The 17,174-nt window shown below is 40.8% G+C and overlaps 2 protein-coding genes across 5 annotated transcripts in view; both read right to left on the reverse strand.

Annotated features, from left to right (window-relative positions):
* Positions 1 to 51: 51 nt before the first annotated feature.
* Positions 52 to 6,206, reverse strand: LOC124314999. 3 transcript variants are annotated; one of them, XM_046780336.1, is made up of 4 exons: positions 6,023 to 6,206; positions 5,439 to 5,534; positions 3,384 to 3,522; positions 52 to 1,080 (listed from the first exon to the last, which is right to left on the reverse strand). In XM_046780336.1, the coding sequence occupies exon 4, from the start codon at positions 1,062 to 1,064 to the stop codon at positions 291 to 293; it is 774 nt and encodes a 257-aa protein (XP_046636292.1). In that variant the 5' UTR covers positions 1,065 to 1,080; positions 3,384 to 3,522; positions 5,439 to 5,534; positions 6,023 to 6,206; the 3' UTR covers positions 52 to 290. The 3 variants fall into 3 exon arrangements, with proteins under 3 accessions (XP_046636292.1, XP_046636294.1, XP_046636293.1); XM_046780338.1 differs by lacking the exons at positions 3,384 to 3,522; positions 5,439 to 5,534; positions 6,023 to 6,206 and adding an exon at positions 1,399 to 3,329; XM_046780337.1 differs by lacking the exons at positions 3,384 to 3,522; positions 5,439 to 5,534; positions 6,023 to 6,206 and adding an exon at positions 1,194 to 3,328.
* Positions 6,207 to 6,778: 572 nt separating this feature from the next.
* LOC124313926 overlaps positions 6,779 to 17,174 on the reverse strand; it is a 32,998-nt gene continuing 22,602 nt past the window's right edge. The window contains exons 2-4 of one of the 2 annotated variants that reach the window (XM_046778777.1): positions 13,204 to 13,314; positions 8,323 to 8,640; positions 6,779 to 7,996 (exon numbers count right to left, since the gene is read on the reverse strand). In XM_046778777.1, coding sequence (XP_046634733.1) covers positions 7,022 to 7,972 — 951 coding nt within the window. In that variant the 5' untranslated portion in view covers positions 7,973 to 7,996; positions 8,323 to 8,640; positions 13,204 to 13,314 and the 3' untranslated portion in view covers positions 6,779 to 7,021. Of the gene's footprint in view, positions 7,997 to 8,235; positions 8,641 to 13,203; positions 13,315 to 17,174 lie in introns of both variants that reach the window. The other variant, XM_046778778.1, reaches the window with a different exon arrangement.

The following is a 17,174-nucleotide window of genomic DNA, read 5'->3' on the forward strand; positions in this document are numbered from 1 at the left end:
ATTTTGTTTTTTTTTTTGAACGCATTATGAGGTTCAAAATTTCAAGTCATAGAATTAACCACGCAAAAATTTTTTAGATCCCGCCTGTTCTACATTTTCTTACGGGATATTTCACAAGAAAAAGACCCGCCCTAACAATACTTTAATCAATAGAGCGCGGCAACTTATAAAAGAATTCAGACGACACATATACGCTTGAAATGGAGCAGTATGGCAGTGAGACATGAAAAAGAAGATTTCAACTTTTTTTTTGAACATTTGAATAATAAGCAAAAAAAAAGAAATTCATTTCAATGCGCAGGTTGCGCATTATAGGGAACGCAGCTCTGATCGGTAATACTTAGCGGATTTCTCCTGTCCGTTAGCTGCTCAGAGCCGGGATACATGTAGAGATGAGAAGGATATGGATGCGTGGCCGTGGGAGTCGGCGGGAGCAGCAAACTATTTCTAAGCTCATGAAACGAATGGACAGGAGGACCCGCAATTGCCGAGTGAATGTGTTCATGAGAAATTTGCTCCTGCAATTCCCTCTGAAAATCGTTGAGAGGTACTGCAACCTTTTCCACCAAGACTTCTCTGGCTTTCCTGACATCGTGGGTAAGGGTTTGCAATTCGACAACAGACAAGTCGGGTTTTGACAGGGCATCTTTCAGTAATAACAGGTATCTTTTCAGGAGGGAACATTCAACGAGAATATTCTCGCCCAGCAGCAGCGAATACGGTTTACAGTCGGGCAGATTGGAAGCGAATGAAGACGGCGGCCCATTCAAACTCAACATCGCGGACGTCATAGAAGAATTGCTTTCACGTTTGGCCGCAGACTGGCGTGACGGCCGAGAGACGAGCGACGCTTGCAAAGAAGATGACGACGACGTGGGCCCAGGATTGCCCACTGATTGTGCCATTATGGAACTCGACGAGGCTCCATCAACGACGGTCGTCTTTTTGGAAGCTACGAGCTTTTCGTACACTTCCCTTTTCTTGTAACTACTTTCGCGATGCAGTTGAAAAGCGGACACGGGGTGCCCATCATCCACCGTCAATTCCTCCTCATTTTCCGACATTGTCGCCCAAATTCTTCTGCATAAACAAAATAATCACAATGCAATAAGTCAACTGAAATGAGTTCAGAGAAGAGAGAAAAACGTCTAAAACAATTTTAGCCTATTTAAGAATGGAAAAAGCGTAATCACTCCCAGGAAGACGGGAGACGAACAATGGAAAGCTGATTGAAATTCTGTCCCAGTGTCGCAGCAGCATGCGATTCTTCGAGTAGAGTTAATCTACTACTACTAGTTCTAGTTGCCGAGAGAGAGAGAGAGAGAGAGCCAAGGTTCGAAAAGTATTTCAAAAGCAACTTGAAAGTGGTCGGAAGCGAGCGCAACTTCTTCGACTTACTTTGTCACACACCAGGGGGAAACTAGTCAGTGTTACGACTTTGAACCTTGCCGAGAACCTTCTGTTACCATGTTGCAAGCCGGCCCGGCACACAACCCAGCGCTGAAGGCGAGAGCACACTGCGCTAAAGGGGAACTAGTGGAATACATTACTCGGCTCGTGTTTACGCTTTGCTACAAGTATCGAGCCGCTGCCGCTGCCGCTGTACCCCTCCTCGTGTCGTCGTCGTCATTTTGAATACAAAACGAACCAAGGATTCCAATATCTGGCGACTAAAATTGCACACATCTTCAAGAACACTGAAATCGAAGGGTAACGGCGTAGAAATGAAAAAGTAGCCATCTTTCAAAAAACGACAGATATTGCATTCTTTGACGAGCTCAGCGCTGCAGAAGAAACATGTTGCAAAAACAAAAAGCAAACACATGAGAGAGAAATAACATCTAGCTATCGACTTAAATGCTACACGACTCACATCTGTAATTGCAATCTCAAAAGGCAACGAAACGAAATCACCTTCTATATCATTATAGAGAACAGTTTGATTACAAAGCTTCAAAGTCAAATTCTACGCTGACAATGCTCTCCTCTCTCAACTGGTCCGCCTTTTGTGAACTCGATGACGTTGTGTAGCCGTGGGCCCAATCGAGCCACACACAAAGTAGCTGGCCGCAGTCACGCAGTCATGTGAGATTAACGCCAGTCAACGATTGCCCTAATCGAGTGTTTTTAATCTTATTCCTAGCCGCCGGCGACAAAATCAACTTCATCGCACTCGACATTTTAGAGATGGGCTGTGTTTTACAGACTTTTAGAAACTGACACAAGTCGGCCTCAACCCCAAGGAGAACCAATCATGGCACACACACATATGTATACTTAGGCCCGGTTTTTAAAACAATTATTCGCTGTATCGCTGCCTTGAGCTTGCCGTACCCACCAAGGACGTCAGAAAAAGTTAGTTTCATTTACCGTGGACATTCACCACGGGGGGAAAAGATGAGCTGGAGCGAGGAAAAAAAAGAAAACTGCACGTGCTAGAGAGAGGTTTCCACCGTGACAGTCGTTATGTGCAAAAAAAGAGATTGTAGTTTAAGTCGGACGAAAGATTGTTTACCAGAGGGGGCAAAAAGCTACATACAGTATATCTGATGTTATTGCTCTGACAGAGTAACTTGAAGCAAAGCTCAGGCAAAGAGTCACGAGTTCCGACTGTTGCCAAGGTCCAGGGCAGTGGGAACGTCACACACGCACACACACCAATCGAAAGGTTTGCGCTGAAAGCTCATGGTTTTCTATTCAAAGATGGCAATACTCTCAACGTTTTGACAATCGAAAGATCACTCACACCCCACAATCGATGGTGTTGCCAGCGTATAAATAGAAGGAAAGTCAGTCGCTGAGTAAATATTGTGATTCTATCGTCTGAGGGTCTTTTAAATGTTGTCTACTGTGGAGTCAACTGGACCGGAAGGAAGAGAGAGAAAAAAAAATCGTTAATGAATAATTTATAACTTGAAAATAATAGATGGTATCATCGCGGCAAGAGCCGCATTTCAATCGGGCATAATTTTCACAATAGCTCTCGACTTCCAATTAGGAGTCCACGAGACGGATCGAGGTTGGCGAGAATTCGCTGTCTAAAACGACAGCAGCACTGCGATGAAAAGAGTTCAGACTTTCAAAAAGAAAGGGAGAAACGCGTCACTCACTGGTTCCCACTCCATCGCCATCTCAATCACAGGCTCGACAAGACGGAACAACGGATGAAGGAGACGGGATCCCCCCCAGAAAAAAAGAAAAACAAAACACTCTCCCGAGAAGCCTCGAACTCCCTTCCCTACGCCCGACAACAGCGATCAGATTGAATTCGGTAGGAATCTCACGTCATAGAATGGAAACGGGGGGAAAAGCCAATACATAAATACAGCTTCAGAAGCCATTGGTAGGTGAAACCCATTATACATTGACTGACATGGGCTTACCTTGGAATGAATATTCAAAGGCCTCCATCCATCCATCCATTTGGCACGAGGGAGAATTCAGCGGAATCCGGCACCTCACTACTTCCGACCGGTCAAAAACTCCTCGTGGCCTTTTTTCCCCGGTTTATCCGAAAATGATCTAATTAAAGAAAACCAGTTATTATTTCAAGTGGTAAAACAAAAGGAACCCATCAACTCGCAGTTGTAAAACATTAAAGACAAAAAATTGGAAACACTAGTTTTTTCTTTGGCAGAAACAAGTGATCATTAGTTACGTCATTAGAAATTGTATTGGGGCGGCATAAGATGTAATGGTCTTTCATTCACTAGATATAACGAAGTGCCCGATGCATTCAACGTAGCATAACTATGGGACCCTGTTCGCAAAATGCGGTTCTCAAACTCTCCCATGAAATATTCAAGTGCTGCTAGAGGAAAGAGGGGAGGGCGACCGACCGCAAATTTCTATCAGAATGACAGTAATCAGCGTTTCATGACGGACTGCACCCGTGTAGAGTTCCGGCCCGGTTAAAATTTGTTTATTTTTATTTTTGTACAAAAAGGGGAGCCGTTCAAAATGGGGTGGGAAGCTTTGGAGGAAGTTTTTTGCAAAACCTAGACGTTCATTAAAAATTCTGTTTCGCTATTGGTCAAAACTAGAGTTTCGTTCTAAATTTCACCCGTTAGATTTTGACGACTTTTCCTACACCCCCTCCATCACTCCATTTTATGCCCAGTGACATTGTAACACATGTTTTCGAGGCCCATATTTTTTCAGCTTAGTAACAACATCTAAATGACTTGTAATTTTAATTCAAATATAAAGTAGTCTGATATATACTGTAGACATATCAATGATCTTGTCAGCAATGACATCAGCCGTTATGGCAACGACTTTGTTATAACAGACATAACAAAATACTATAAAATTTCTAGTTTCAACAGTAGAAGAAGAAAAAAAAAGTTCAAAGTTGTGGAGTCGGAAAACTTTGCCTTGGAAGATAACACGACGCAGAAGAAAGCCGAAAATACATATACTTAATTCTTCAAAACAAAAATACAGAGTGTTGCACAATCGAGTCTTCCTAACATAACATCGGTTATCAAATCCTCCCCTCCGCCATTACCAAACGAACCCGTTCTGGAGCAACTTGAGAGAAATGTATCAATACTCGCTGCAACCTTAAATGGGCAGGCGGCTTCTCATGCCATGGCGAAGATTTATGACCCAAACTGCTGCTTTAGGCCGTCAAACATAATCGCTATATTCAGCTGCCGCTGCTCTAAATGAAGAATCAGGGCGAATCCACCGAATCGGATGAACTCACCGTCATGCTTGCATGAGCAATGACTCCTAGTCGTCTCTCTTTCTTTGACTTTCTCAAAAGAGACCGTTGTCGAACAGGCAGTAGTCGAACAACTGAGCAACAGACATGACATCGGAACCTTTCTTTATACACAAAATGTGGCTGCCCTCGATGGTTCGGTAATTTCCGTTTGTTTTATTTCTCCCTGCTTTCAACATGACCAACTACTCTTTACCAAAAGTCTCGCATTTCTCCATAAAGACTTGACTCAAAACATCACTCGATTCCCTACAGACATTCGCATCTCTGAAAACTATACTCACACGACGCCGAAAGTTTTCTTTTTCCTCGACCGAGTTTGACCCTTAGCTAGATCATATTGTCACTGATGCTCAAATAAACGAGTCGAGGCTAAAAACATACGTACAAATGAAACCATATACTAGATATACTTATCCTGACTACATACTGCTAATATTTTCGGATAAAACCCTCCCTTTTCGTCGACTACACGCTTATGGCGAGTGAACTTTAGCTGACGATTGTAAAATTTATTGTTATATACCTCAACTGAGCCTAACTCACTACTGTGGCAACCTGAGATTGATGCATGCATGCTTGCAGCTTAACATCAATCTTAAGTTCGAACAGAAAACAAATAATCAACAAAGGACCTTGAAAGACAATGAAATGTCAAGACAATAAACTGACATTTACATGAATGAAGTTTATCTTGCCTTTAACTTACAGCAGCCATAAAAGAAGTGGATGAGTGTGCGAACCAGGTAATCGGGCTTCCTTCAGTGAAAAGTAAAAATGTCAAAACATCTTGGAGGGAAAACACCTGGAAATGATGTAGATCTTTAGTAGCATATCAATACAGGTAACTCAAACTATAAAAATGTATAGCATTTTCTAAATTAAGTTGCAATTTAATGTTTGGGTGTAAATTTGACATGTCGTTTTTCACTTGGACGTAAGATTTGTCAAAGTAGCAAAGTTTAGGATATAGCTTGTGTTGTTTTAAATTTAAGCATCACAGACATGAATAAATAAAATTAGAATGCAAGCAAAGGTAACTTTTATAGGAATAACAATAAAAAACTATTCTGACAGATATCGGGGAAAATGTTAGCATGGCTAAACCAGCACAATGCAAGAAGAGATACTAAAATCAACAAATATGGTAAAACTGCAAATCATTAAACTGTTTTTCTAGCAAAAACCATTCAATCTCACAACTTGTATCGATTGCAGTTCGCGCACGTGACATTATGCCGCTTTCAAGCTCATGATTTCATACGAAATAGACGAAATAGATATCTTATTTACCTTCGACGGGGTCCGATATGGTGATTGCACTTCTAGCTTGCGAAGGACGTTGGAAGAAATGTTTCAGAACATTTCGATTTCGGGACATCGATAATTCACTTGGTTCAGCGTGTGCTATAAGTCAGACATCTTTAACGAGGTTTTGATGACAAGGTCGACTGCTCGTAAATTCGTGTGCCCTAGAAACAGCTGACGGTTGCCAAATTTCCATTTATCCTCCCGATTGGCTTCTTTTTCTCGAGTCGAGAGTAATTTCCATTAAAAAAATTGCGGGTAATTTTATTCATACAAAATAATATTCCTCATCCGCCTTTTTTGTCAATATAATTGTGTCAGTCAGTACTTTGTTACACAAATTTTGATTCGTTGTTGCCTAGTAACTGGAGAAGGAAGAGAAAAGAGAGGGAATGCCAATGCTCTTTGAAAAAAAAAATCTTTTTATAGAAACAAATTACATTCTTGTGGTTACTGGGAATTCTGAAAAAGTAATAACATAAAAAATATTATTTGTGAACCCTCCCATAGACCCCCCATCGGTTCGTTAGTTGAGTGGAACTAACCGTCACAGTTTTCACAATAATTAATGGTACTTTAAATAGCCATGACATTGTCCAATTGTCAGTTTGAATGCCCCAATAACCTACCTTGACGACGTTTAGGCCTAGAACCATTGAGCTATCAATTTTTGACAAATAGTTCGATACGGCTACAGACAAATAACAAATAGTCAATACCGATACATTTGTGGTAGGATTTAGTGTATTGATTCAATATATTCGATTTTATTTTTAGTCGATTTCCAGATTAGAGAATGGGGGGGGGGCGCACAAAGAATTTTTATTACAGTCATCACAGATAACTCCAAAAAACGAAATCAGAGAAGAAAAAAAAGAGGGGTAATCCAATGGCAAATCCAGTGGAGTTAATTTTTTAAAAATTGACAGGTAAACGGATTTTGTTGATTTATTTTACTAATTTTCTATTAAATCATGGGCCCAATTACTGGTTAACATACGGATAAACAGGAAGCGAAAGGTGACGAGGGGGACAAATGACGGTGTCTCGACTCGAGTGACCGTATAGTTGAGAGACACTAAAAGCCTCCTCCGATGCCACTCTACTGGATTGTTCCGAAAGGATTGCAAACTGGTTGGCAATGTACGACGGAACAGTGGCAGCAGCATTGGATTTAGCGGTCACATTACTTATCTGCTCTCGTTGCAATCTATCGATAAGATATTGATAGATATCATTCAACTGAGTTGAGACTTCGTCTCGAATGATACAAATCGCGGTACAAACGTCATTATCGAGATAAGCCAAATGCTCCATGGTAAGTCTCGAGTCACGAAGGGAATTTACTAGCAGGGAGGCTCTCCTTCCTAATAGAAAACATTCTAGAGCCATGTTTTTCCCGAATTCTTCGGGCCCACTGCCGGGAGTGTAATGAGATGGTATGTATTGAGTCGGGTTAGGCTCTATTAATGGGCGCTCCACGTCTAAAGCTGATCTAGTCGAGTTTCTTCCCAAATCGGATGGCGAAGCAGACGAACCGAAAGTCCTCGGCGTTGACGAACCGGAAGGAGTATTAGTCTGCATCGTGGGCCTATCAATTCCAAGTTCCCTGTCTTGTTGCTGGGCCCGTCTGGTGGCTACCTGAGATGCGTTAATTTTCTGTTTCTTGCGTGTCACCCTACACAAGTCACAGCTGCAACGCCCAAACGGACAGTAACGTTTGTGTCCTTTCAGCGGGCTATTGATGCCGTGGTTCTTGCACAGGGCACAAGTGGGATTGCGACAGGATGCTCCTTTTCCTGCGCCGAATGAATTTGGACTACTTTTCAACTCGTCCTCATCCATATGCTCTACATCAATCGTCTCTGAGTGATCAAACTGGGTTTGCGAGGACGGAGATAGCATTTCAGAGGATTCTTCATCGCTGAAGGGCATCTATTTCGGCCAAGGAGATCGCCTCTAAAAAAACAAAAACAAATGACAAAAATGCTTTTAAATAAAACATGAAATTCACAGAACGCATTTTAAGTCCATAAAAATTAACAAACTGCGCCAAAAAGGACATTTTAGAAAGTTTGAAAGACATAAAAAACCCAACTACATTTTTTTAAGCCGTACTAAGTAAAAGAATTCATCCAAAAACAAAGATTCTAATTTTCGATCGTTTTCCAAATAGAATGTGACCAATCGTAAAATACCTCCAACAAATCAAATTCAAGCACAGGAGCACAATTTTTGAAATGAAAACTCGAATACAAGTACAATTTTGGAAGTCGTACACTTACTTGGGAAAGGATATAAGAGCAAACTGTCCGCCACTAGCTCGACTTAGTCACTGCTTCTGTGTTACCATGTGAGACCAGGAACTACACATACCGCCACTATGCGACGAAAGAAAAGCCTTGGGATTTTCGGCAGCCATGTTTTCATCGCTGCTACTTTCGCCTGGGTCCGAGTATACCAACAACCCACACGTACTTCGGTTGAAATAAAATAGATGGGAAACCCATCGCAACCCACGGGGTTGCGCGCGTAGTCTCTCAACTATTTAGCATTCTGAAGAACTTATTGACATGTCTCCTCGGCTTCCTAAACAGCTGGACCTGGACAAGATCAATGGGAAATACAGAGTGCCGTTTGGTTAAAAAAATAGTACAGACAATATATTCAAAAAGAAATGAAGCTGGGCTCCCCCACTCTCCGCTGGGCATGAGAACATCCCCCTGATGCACAATCGTGCAATCAGCGTGACGAACCAAAGTTCGCATGCGGACCATTCGTCCTGTTTGTTCAGACCAGCAACACGGGTATTGGAAAAGTTTCATTTCTACGTCTCCTATTGCTAAATGTAGTTTGATCGATTTATCTAATAATAAAAATAAATAATAATAAAAAAAAAAACCTAACGAACGTGGCTTAAAAGGCTATTGGTACGGACCCGCGCAAACCACCGGGCGCTGTCATTCAGCACTACAAGATTACCCAGCAGTTTCATAGAGTCATGTCAAAATCAACTGCGATTCAGTGTGTGTGAGTCGTGAACCGGTTCGATATGTATTTGCTTTTGATAAATGTCCGTCCTTAGATGCCCTTGCGCCCCAAGTCGGCTGTTGCCAAGGGACTCCAGGAACTACTACAATTAAACCCATTCAATCTTCATTCCCTAAATTTAAATTCAAGGGTAAGAAAGGAAAGAAAAAAAAAACGGGAAAACATTTTTTCCCCCTTCAACATTTAAAGGAACTCACGTCAAAAGCAGCGGAACGTTACAGAACGCTTCGTACCGCTCCGTCCAAATGAGACTGGCATCTGACTTGACAAGTCACCCGCCATGTGACAAGCGTTTCCACCGCAGATGGGCATGGCATCAACGACGCAACGGACGGAATAGCAGCAGCAAAAAAAAATAAAAAGTTACTAAAAATGGGAAAATTAAACTGGTGAATACTCCAAGGTTTTCCTAGGTCAAAGCTGAAGCTAAAGTCGGGAATTGAATTCTTTGGATCCTGCATGTAGGAGAAACGGAACACAGAGTCTACGACGAGAGAAAATGTTCACCCCCAGAAAGAAACGAAGCAACGGTGCAGGATAATTTATAGCCTGAAATGATGGAGGAGCGATAAGGGGGAGGGGTAAAGGAAGAAAAAGAGTTTGCTCTTTTCCAAAACTTGGAGCGAGACGGGCGAAAGTCCGTGTGTGCGCACGTAGAACACCGCCTTCTAATTTAGGAGCTAGGAGAAGAGGGATTGCCGCATGAATCGGAATAACTTTTGTCCAGCTTCTTCATTATACACAAGATAACCTTCTTTGACTCTGTGCGCGTTGATTGTTACCGAGTTCACATACACACAAAGCAATAATCTATTACACAGACAGAACGTCGGCCACGAGAGACTTTGAACAACACAGCAAATAGTGGACGAGAAGAGAGAGAAAAAAGGTGAACCGGGCGAAGAAGAATGATTGCATCTTACACTCATAGCCAATCAACACGAAGTTAGAGACACACACACAGCCTCAGTAAACATTGCCGTCGAGTTTGCAAAGTCAGGGAGTAAACCACCACCACCACCACATCTCTCATGGCAGTACTCACCTAATTAACAAATTGGATGTTGGTTAAGTACAGCCACGCTTAACCTAGATTCGCCGTGGGCGAAATTTCCGACAAGCAGGTCACGTAGGATCTGATTGCTTGTCAAGCCAAAGGATCGCAGGGGGGGGGGGGATCAATGGTTATATACAACAGCACACACACACACACACAAGTTCATGTTAGATTTCATGACTTGAGGGGAAATGGCTTGTCACTTTGGTGTAACCCACAGTCACGAGGAGGAGAAGCCACTCGGTGTGCTGATGCTCTATGGGAAAAATGGCGTGTCTCCACGAGGGCCAGAAGAGATTTAAATGCGCGTCGTATCATTAGTTTTAAGATGGTATCACAACGATGTAAAAGTCAACACAAAATAAGTTATGCAATAAATATGTTGCCATTTCCGAGTGTGATTTATTCATGCTTTCAACCCATACGCTGAAAAGTTGGGGGAGAACTATAACGCTGCAATAACGGGTTCCAGATTGTCTATGGATGCGGTCGATAGCGCAGTCACTGTCGGCTAACATTGCCATTCGAAACCATCATCAGCGAGTTGGATGGGACAATGACCTGCCATTTTTTTTTATCGGTTCCCGCACGCGCCCTTGGTCCCTGGACTGGAGCCAACTTTTGTATGCACGCAGCCAGGCACCACACACACACACACACAAGGTGGCAAAAATGCACGCTACAAGAAGGAGAAGGAGAATAAATAAATAAACGGCAACTTTTTGCGTCAAGAGAAACTTGGGGGTATTGCAATCTCGACGGGGCCAAGAAGTGGAAGGGGGGGAGAGATCCGTGACGGGAAACCAACATGGTAAAAAAGGGGGTACGAAGAAGAGGCGGGCTGAGCCGATTTTCTCTAGCGTTTCGCGTGCTCCTAGGACATTAGACTGCGGCAATTTTCCCCCCTTTCCCTATATCACGTCAAGGGCGCGTCAGATCAAACAAGAGAGATCAATATAGGCGGCTATCGTCAAGTGATGTAAGCTGTAATATCTGATCGGCACGTCGTAAAATAGCCGCCACCAATATAGGGGTCTAGTGTGGGCAAGTAACGCAAGGTGAGAATCGAACCAACTCAAACAACCGTCATAAAAACAAAAGAAGGTGCAAATCTCCTTGCCGCTCGCCTAGGAGCCTAGGAGCCACTTTTCGGTAAAAAGAATAAAACACAAGATGGACTCGAGGTTGCCAGTTTCAAATTGGATAGGGCGGTGAGTTGATGGGTAAAACGAGTAACTTGCCATGACCGCCAAACCTTACCTCCTCCCCTCGCTGGTAACCTACCCCACTTTCTGTCATTTGCCATAAATCACGAAACTGGTCTTTTTTAACAGGGAAAGTTCTTTTTCTTGTTTCTTTGTTTCGTTTTCTTAAAACAACCATAAGAAGAAGAAAGTTTTTCTTCACCAACTGATGGATGATCCTACAAATGTAATTACTACCAAATGGCCGGGATTCGAGCCAACAAAAAAAGGACATTAGATGACGCAATATTTTTTTACATAATGTAAATCGATTGTCACAGGTGTTATTTAACTGGGTAGTAGCTAACCACAACACGGGTTTTTTTTAAAGAAAAAAAAAGAAAAACATTGATAGTGATATAGTCTCCTTCAGATATTGTAAAAATATTCGTGTCAGGGACAACACGCATATTTGTATAGTCGCCAGGAAGTACAGCATAAAAAAATTGATCAAAGAATTGCTTTGTAATAAAAAAAAAGCGAATTCTTCACAGAAAGTCCGATGTATCTGTGAGGTATCAATTTTAATTTAAAGCTAAAACTAAAGATATCAACGATGGTGTATGTAGTAAACACTAACCTTTTCATTGTGAGGACGACGACTATATACTCAACCAAAGGCCATAAAGAAAACTACCGAATTCTTCTTTTTCCATCACATTTTACAGCTTTTCCATCACGAGCATTGGTGCAATATTTCCCTGTACGAGATAGGAATCAAAACCTCGCGAAGTTGTCGCGGTATTCCCTTTGTTAAAAATTTGAATTCTTCTGGAATATTCTAAAGTCGGCTTGAAAGCAATCTCGACCACTGAGATATGAATCTCTGGGTACAGTATATGGGAATGCTTTAAAATGCATACATAAACGAGATAGCAATCTCTCCGGTAGTCACGTCAGGAAAAAGGCCATCGACATTTCGACATCGGTCTGTTTTTGTTTGACACATGCAAATGCTAAAACTAAATCGCATTAAGACGTACGTACATCTTTTTCTAAACAAAATCACCAACCCTCTAAACCACTGCAATTTAAGTCGTAAATTTTTTTCGAGTTACGGTTTAGATACAATTAAAACATACGTTTACAACTCAAAAAATGTAGCTCGCTAGATGTTTTCATATCAATAAAAAAAGTATCCATTGGCAATGGCAAACAGAGATAAAGGACAGCAGATTATAAAAACTTTATACTGGCCACGGATTGACAAATAAGTCAGAAATGTGATCTACAAATATAAATACTGTAGCAAAATAAGTACGAGTACTGAAAATCTTTCTAAACATCATATAGGTCAGGCCTTATCAAAGAAAAACAGCTTGATTCTGCAACACACCCTGCTGCCAAGCCAATCTTGATGTTATCTTCATTATTTCCCACTCCGAGTAAACACAACTTCAATTACAGAGTTTGGACTCAGCAAATGCAATATAGTTTCTACCGTACTTAGCACAGATATCATGGTGTAGATAGTTTTAAATTAAAAAGGTAGCTTTCAAATGTCAATGCTTCTTTACAGAAGTGATCGTGATCCTCAAAGCCACAAAAGTGTAAGGATGTATGAAACAGGAAAAAGGGTCAAAAACAAAAACTGCCCGCACTGAAACACCCCCTTAAGCCTAAAGAGGATCTATAGGCTTCACATGAAAAACATCAAATGAAAAAAAAGTCACAGGATTCAATCCTACAGACGAGAGCTGAAATATTGGTTTCGGCAATATTACATTCCATGAAGTCAAATTGGAAACTAAGATTCTAAATTCAGTTCGGGTATTATTTTTATAGTTTAAAATATGTTCGTAGGGTTAAATTACCTTGGGTTTGGGTAAGTAAATTCCAAATAAACACACAGCTGAAGTAAATAAATAGATTAAGCGACGGCCATTTTCACGTGGAATTTTGTGCATGCGTGGTTGCCAGTATTCCTATGGGAAACGAAAAATTCAAAAAAATGTTAAAAAAATCGAGATTTCGTACCAAAATTTCCACATAAAATATACAATAAAAAGTCGTTAAATTCTCACACGGTGTTGTCACCGTGTTAGTACATTTGGGAAATAACCGTAGGCAAAACTTGTTTCTCCGTGAAAGTATTCTAGCATGAAATATTGCCCATTTTATACTGAAACTGTCTTGAACTAAAACAAATTGTAATCGCAAGAGAAACAAATCTAAATACATTTGGAACCACATATAGAGCTGTGATCAATTGAAAAGAACTCGCTGGCTGAAGGGAAATGAATACAACGTCTGAATGCGCCCTGGGGCGAGATCATTAACAATCTACATTGTTGTGCGTTTTACGAATTACCAAGGTAAGTGGAGTTAAAGTCCAGAAGGTGTTGACGAAACAGTTTCATCAGTCGTAAAATCCAACGATATAGGGCTATGCGTTGAAGAATAGTATAGCCTTTCTTTTTTTTTAGATGACGTTGTTGTAGGCGGTTAGCGCGGCCTGTATAACAATCGCCTAGTATATATATATAGGAGTATCGCTTTCCCTCTTTTCAGCGGGTAGGCTGGACGCGCGGTGGGAAACCCGGCTTAGGGGTAAACAAGCGGCAATTTCTCAGTTGGAAATGGGGCCATTGATCCTCCCATTCAACGATCCCCACCAAAGTCTAATCTAGAGGTTGGTTCAACAGCTTAAGGTAATGCGCTCTCACATTATCTCAGTGTACACGTACACACCACCCAGCCAAGTTTTTTCAAGAAACGCTGACAAATGATTTTCCAATAGAAGAATTTATTTTTTTCGAATTGCAAACATCAACAAGAGCTTAGAGCTTGGACTGATGTAGGACATGTAAAATTATTCAAGTTTTATTACGTGTATGGAGAATCGCGGCCCATGAACGTTAGCGACTGTGACGTCGCTTCAAGCCTATCTTTCCCCAACTAGCTCCTCCAGGATTGCACATTATGAAACGGAACTCAACCCATGTAGGCGGAGGTCATATATCTGTCCGAAATGGGTAATTGAGCTTTCACAAGCGTTCTGTTGCTAAGGGAAACTGTAAGATGACGGAATTGCGCGCCAGGAAACGAGAATTCGGCCAATTTTGGCTTTCTTGTAAAGAAAACATACACGGAAAGCCTATATAATATAAATGTGAATCTATAAGTATTTATTGGAACGAAACTACAAAAAGAAACAGTTCCCCTATTTCCTGACTAAACCCTCAATGGGCTAATAATAACTACGCTCAAAGGAGGCCAAAACATTTCTTGTAAAAACCAAAACAGCCGTTAGTTATGTGTGTATACAACAGTTGGTATTTACGGCGAGATTTATTCAACTATGAACTCTCAGTGATTAGTTACTGCTGCTGATAACTGAATAGATATAGGCCTAAATCGTTTATTTATTAGTCATTCTACACAATATCGTTGCTATAGTGTATAAAGCTCAGTCATACTTGGCCATTATAAAGACTTTTATTTTTCTTCTTTTCCTGTAAACTGTATTTTAAGAGGCGAATGTTTCAAAATAGTACGTACTGGAAGTTTGCCGAATTCAAAGCAAAGCACAAGCACACACACTACAGACAAGGACAGGCTAATTTATGACTTGAAATCATAGGTTGGGTGTTGTGGCTGGAAGGCAAAAAAAAAACACACGCTACACACGAGGAGAGGGTTATTCTTCACAGTTCACTCTCTGAACGGGTTTTGCACGAAACGAAACACGCCTCCTAATTTGGAGACCACTAGGAGATTGAGGCTTTCTAACGTCAAACGCATGAAAGAAAATAAAAACTTGGTTCATCTGGTCCAGTGTCGAGTTACAAGACTTTGAAAGCGATTGGCTAGATTTTTTTTTGTCGTGAAATAAAAAAAGAGCCATAAAGACTAAAAAAAAAAGCTTTTAGTTGACTCGCTCGTTTTTTTTTTCATGTTATCACGACTTTTTACTGTGGTCTGTGTATTCAACTTTGTTGAATAGACGGTACAGTCTCTTGCCTTTTTTCACTCTTTGTTTCAGGTAAACGGAATAGTCTCATCATCAGTTATCATTCAAAGTCGCGCAGACATACATAATGTTCATTAAAGGACGATCAATCCGCTTCGTACATAATAACCCTGATGGATCGAGTGTAAATGAACCTAGCAACAAAGTCTTCCAGCTCCTTTCCAATTTTTCTTTCGGCTGTTTGAATAAAGATGTCCGTGAAATGGCACTTTTTTTTAAAAAAGGTGCGGTAAAGTGAAGGTGACAGCTAAATTTAATTAGAGCCAAATTCAAGGCTGCACTTCTGTTTGCTTGAAAGTATCGAGATTTGCGATAAAAAGTCGGTAAAAATAATTTGTTTCACGATTACAAGGATCATGCGGGCCTATTGTGGCTCTGGTATGCGACATGACGTCATGAACTGCAGATATTTTTTCGGTGAGAAAAATCTCCGATTATGAAGTGATCTAGGCGCCCCCTTACTGTGCGGTCGAAAAATCCACGTTTAGCTATCAGTGTAAGTAAACCAGTAAACATGTCGGACCCATCACCACAAAAGAAATAAATTTAATGGTGCCACAGGCAGCAGCCAGCTTTTGTTTCCCTCTAAAACCTTACGGCATAAAGTAGCTTTTTAGACGGATGGTAGAGAGCAAGTACTTCTTTTACACGTTGCAGGGTCATAGAAATAACCGTTTGAAACAATAACTTGGATACTACAAATTATAATCCGAACCTTAGGAGCAAACCCGGTTGTTGCCAGCCCCACGCAGCAGCATATGTTGGCCTACACACGCCCTTTTTCTTGACAAAAGCCATGTTTAATCTTGCGTTTTCCGGAATGGAAACAATTATAAGTCGGGGATCCAGGCACAAACGTGATTAGGCCTAAACTACGGCGATAAATCACCGATAAGTATAAAGTCGTCCTTTGTGTAACTTAACTGTCAGATCGTTTGTATTCCAGAAAAATTTGAATTTTTACACAAGACAAAGATGGAAATTCTGGTGATATAAAGACATCGCTTCGTGTTTTTTGTACTTTGGGTACTATAACATTCGTTTTTACAAGATTTTTAGACAATTTCAAAGTCCTTTTGGGAAAAAGGGTGAACGTCATTTAGAATCTTAAACGAGTCTCTTTTGTACTGTAAAACAAACTTATGCCTCCATTTTTATGCAGAGGAAAAGTGGGGGTGGTGAGAGAACATAAAAAAGAATGACTTTGTTCGCACCATTTAGGCATACAGTATATTAAGCGGTTGAGAAATACATTTTAGTTTGAATTTCCTTCGTTCCAATAGCAAGCACATGATTATCCAAAAGTTTGAGACTTAGAGTCTAAAATTTATCCATTATATGAATTAGAAACTAACAGTTGTTTAAAACAAAAGTTATCTAGAGGCCCATCAAGATTTATACATACGTATACTAGTAGTATACTATATCAATGGCTTCATCAAAGCTAACAAAAAAATGTTGTTCAAATTATTTTGTCGCACGTCACCACCCGGGGTTGATACGGTTAATCATCTCTTAACAAGACTGTTTGACCAGCGGGGTGACTTGCACATATGTCTTCCCCCCTCAGATTTGTAAGGACGACATAACAATCGACAAAGAAAAGAAATCAATTAGCGTATAAGATTATTTATGAAGTTACGTCGATTCGAGTAATTGCCTTTTATAGTATATAAGTCTTCGAAGTAACAACCCCTGAAAAAAAGGAAAAAAAATAAGATAAATCGCCCCTGCCCAAATATAGTAGGAAGGAAAAAAAAAGGGATCCATCTTCCACCCATTTCTTTCGACATGTATGTTTTACGGTCACTG

The sequence above is a fragment of the Daphnia pulicaria genome, chromosome 10 (genome assembly GCF_021234035.1).
Source record: "Daphnia pulicaria isolate SC F1-1A chromosome 10, SC_F0-13Bv2, whole genome shotgun sequence".
Lineage (NCBI taxonomy): Eukaryota > Metazoa > Arthropoda > Branchiopoda > Diplostraca > Daphniidae > Daphnia > Daphnia pulicaria.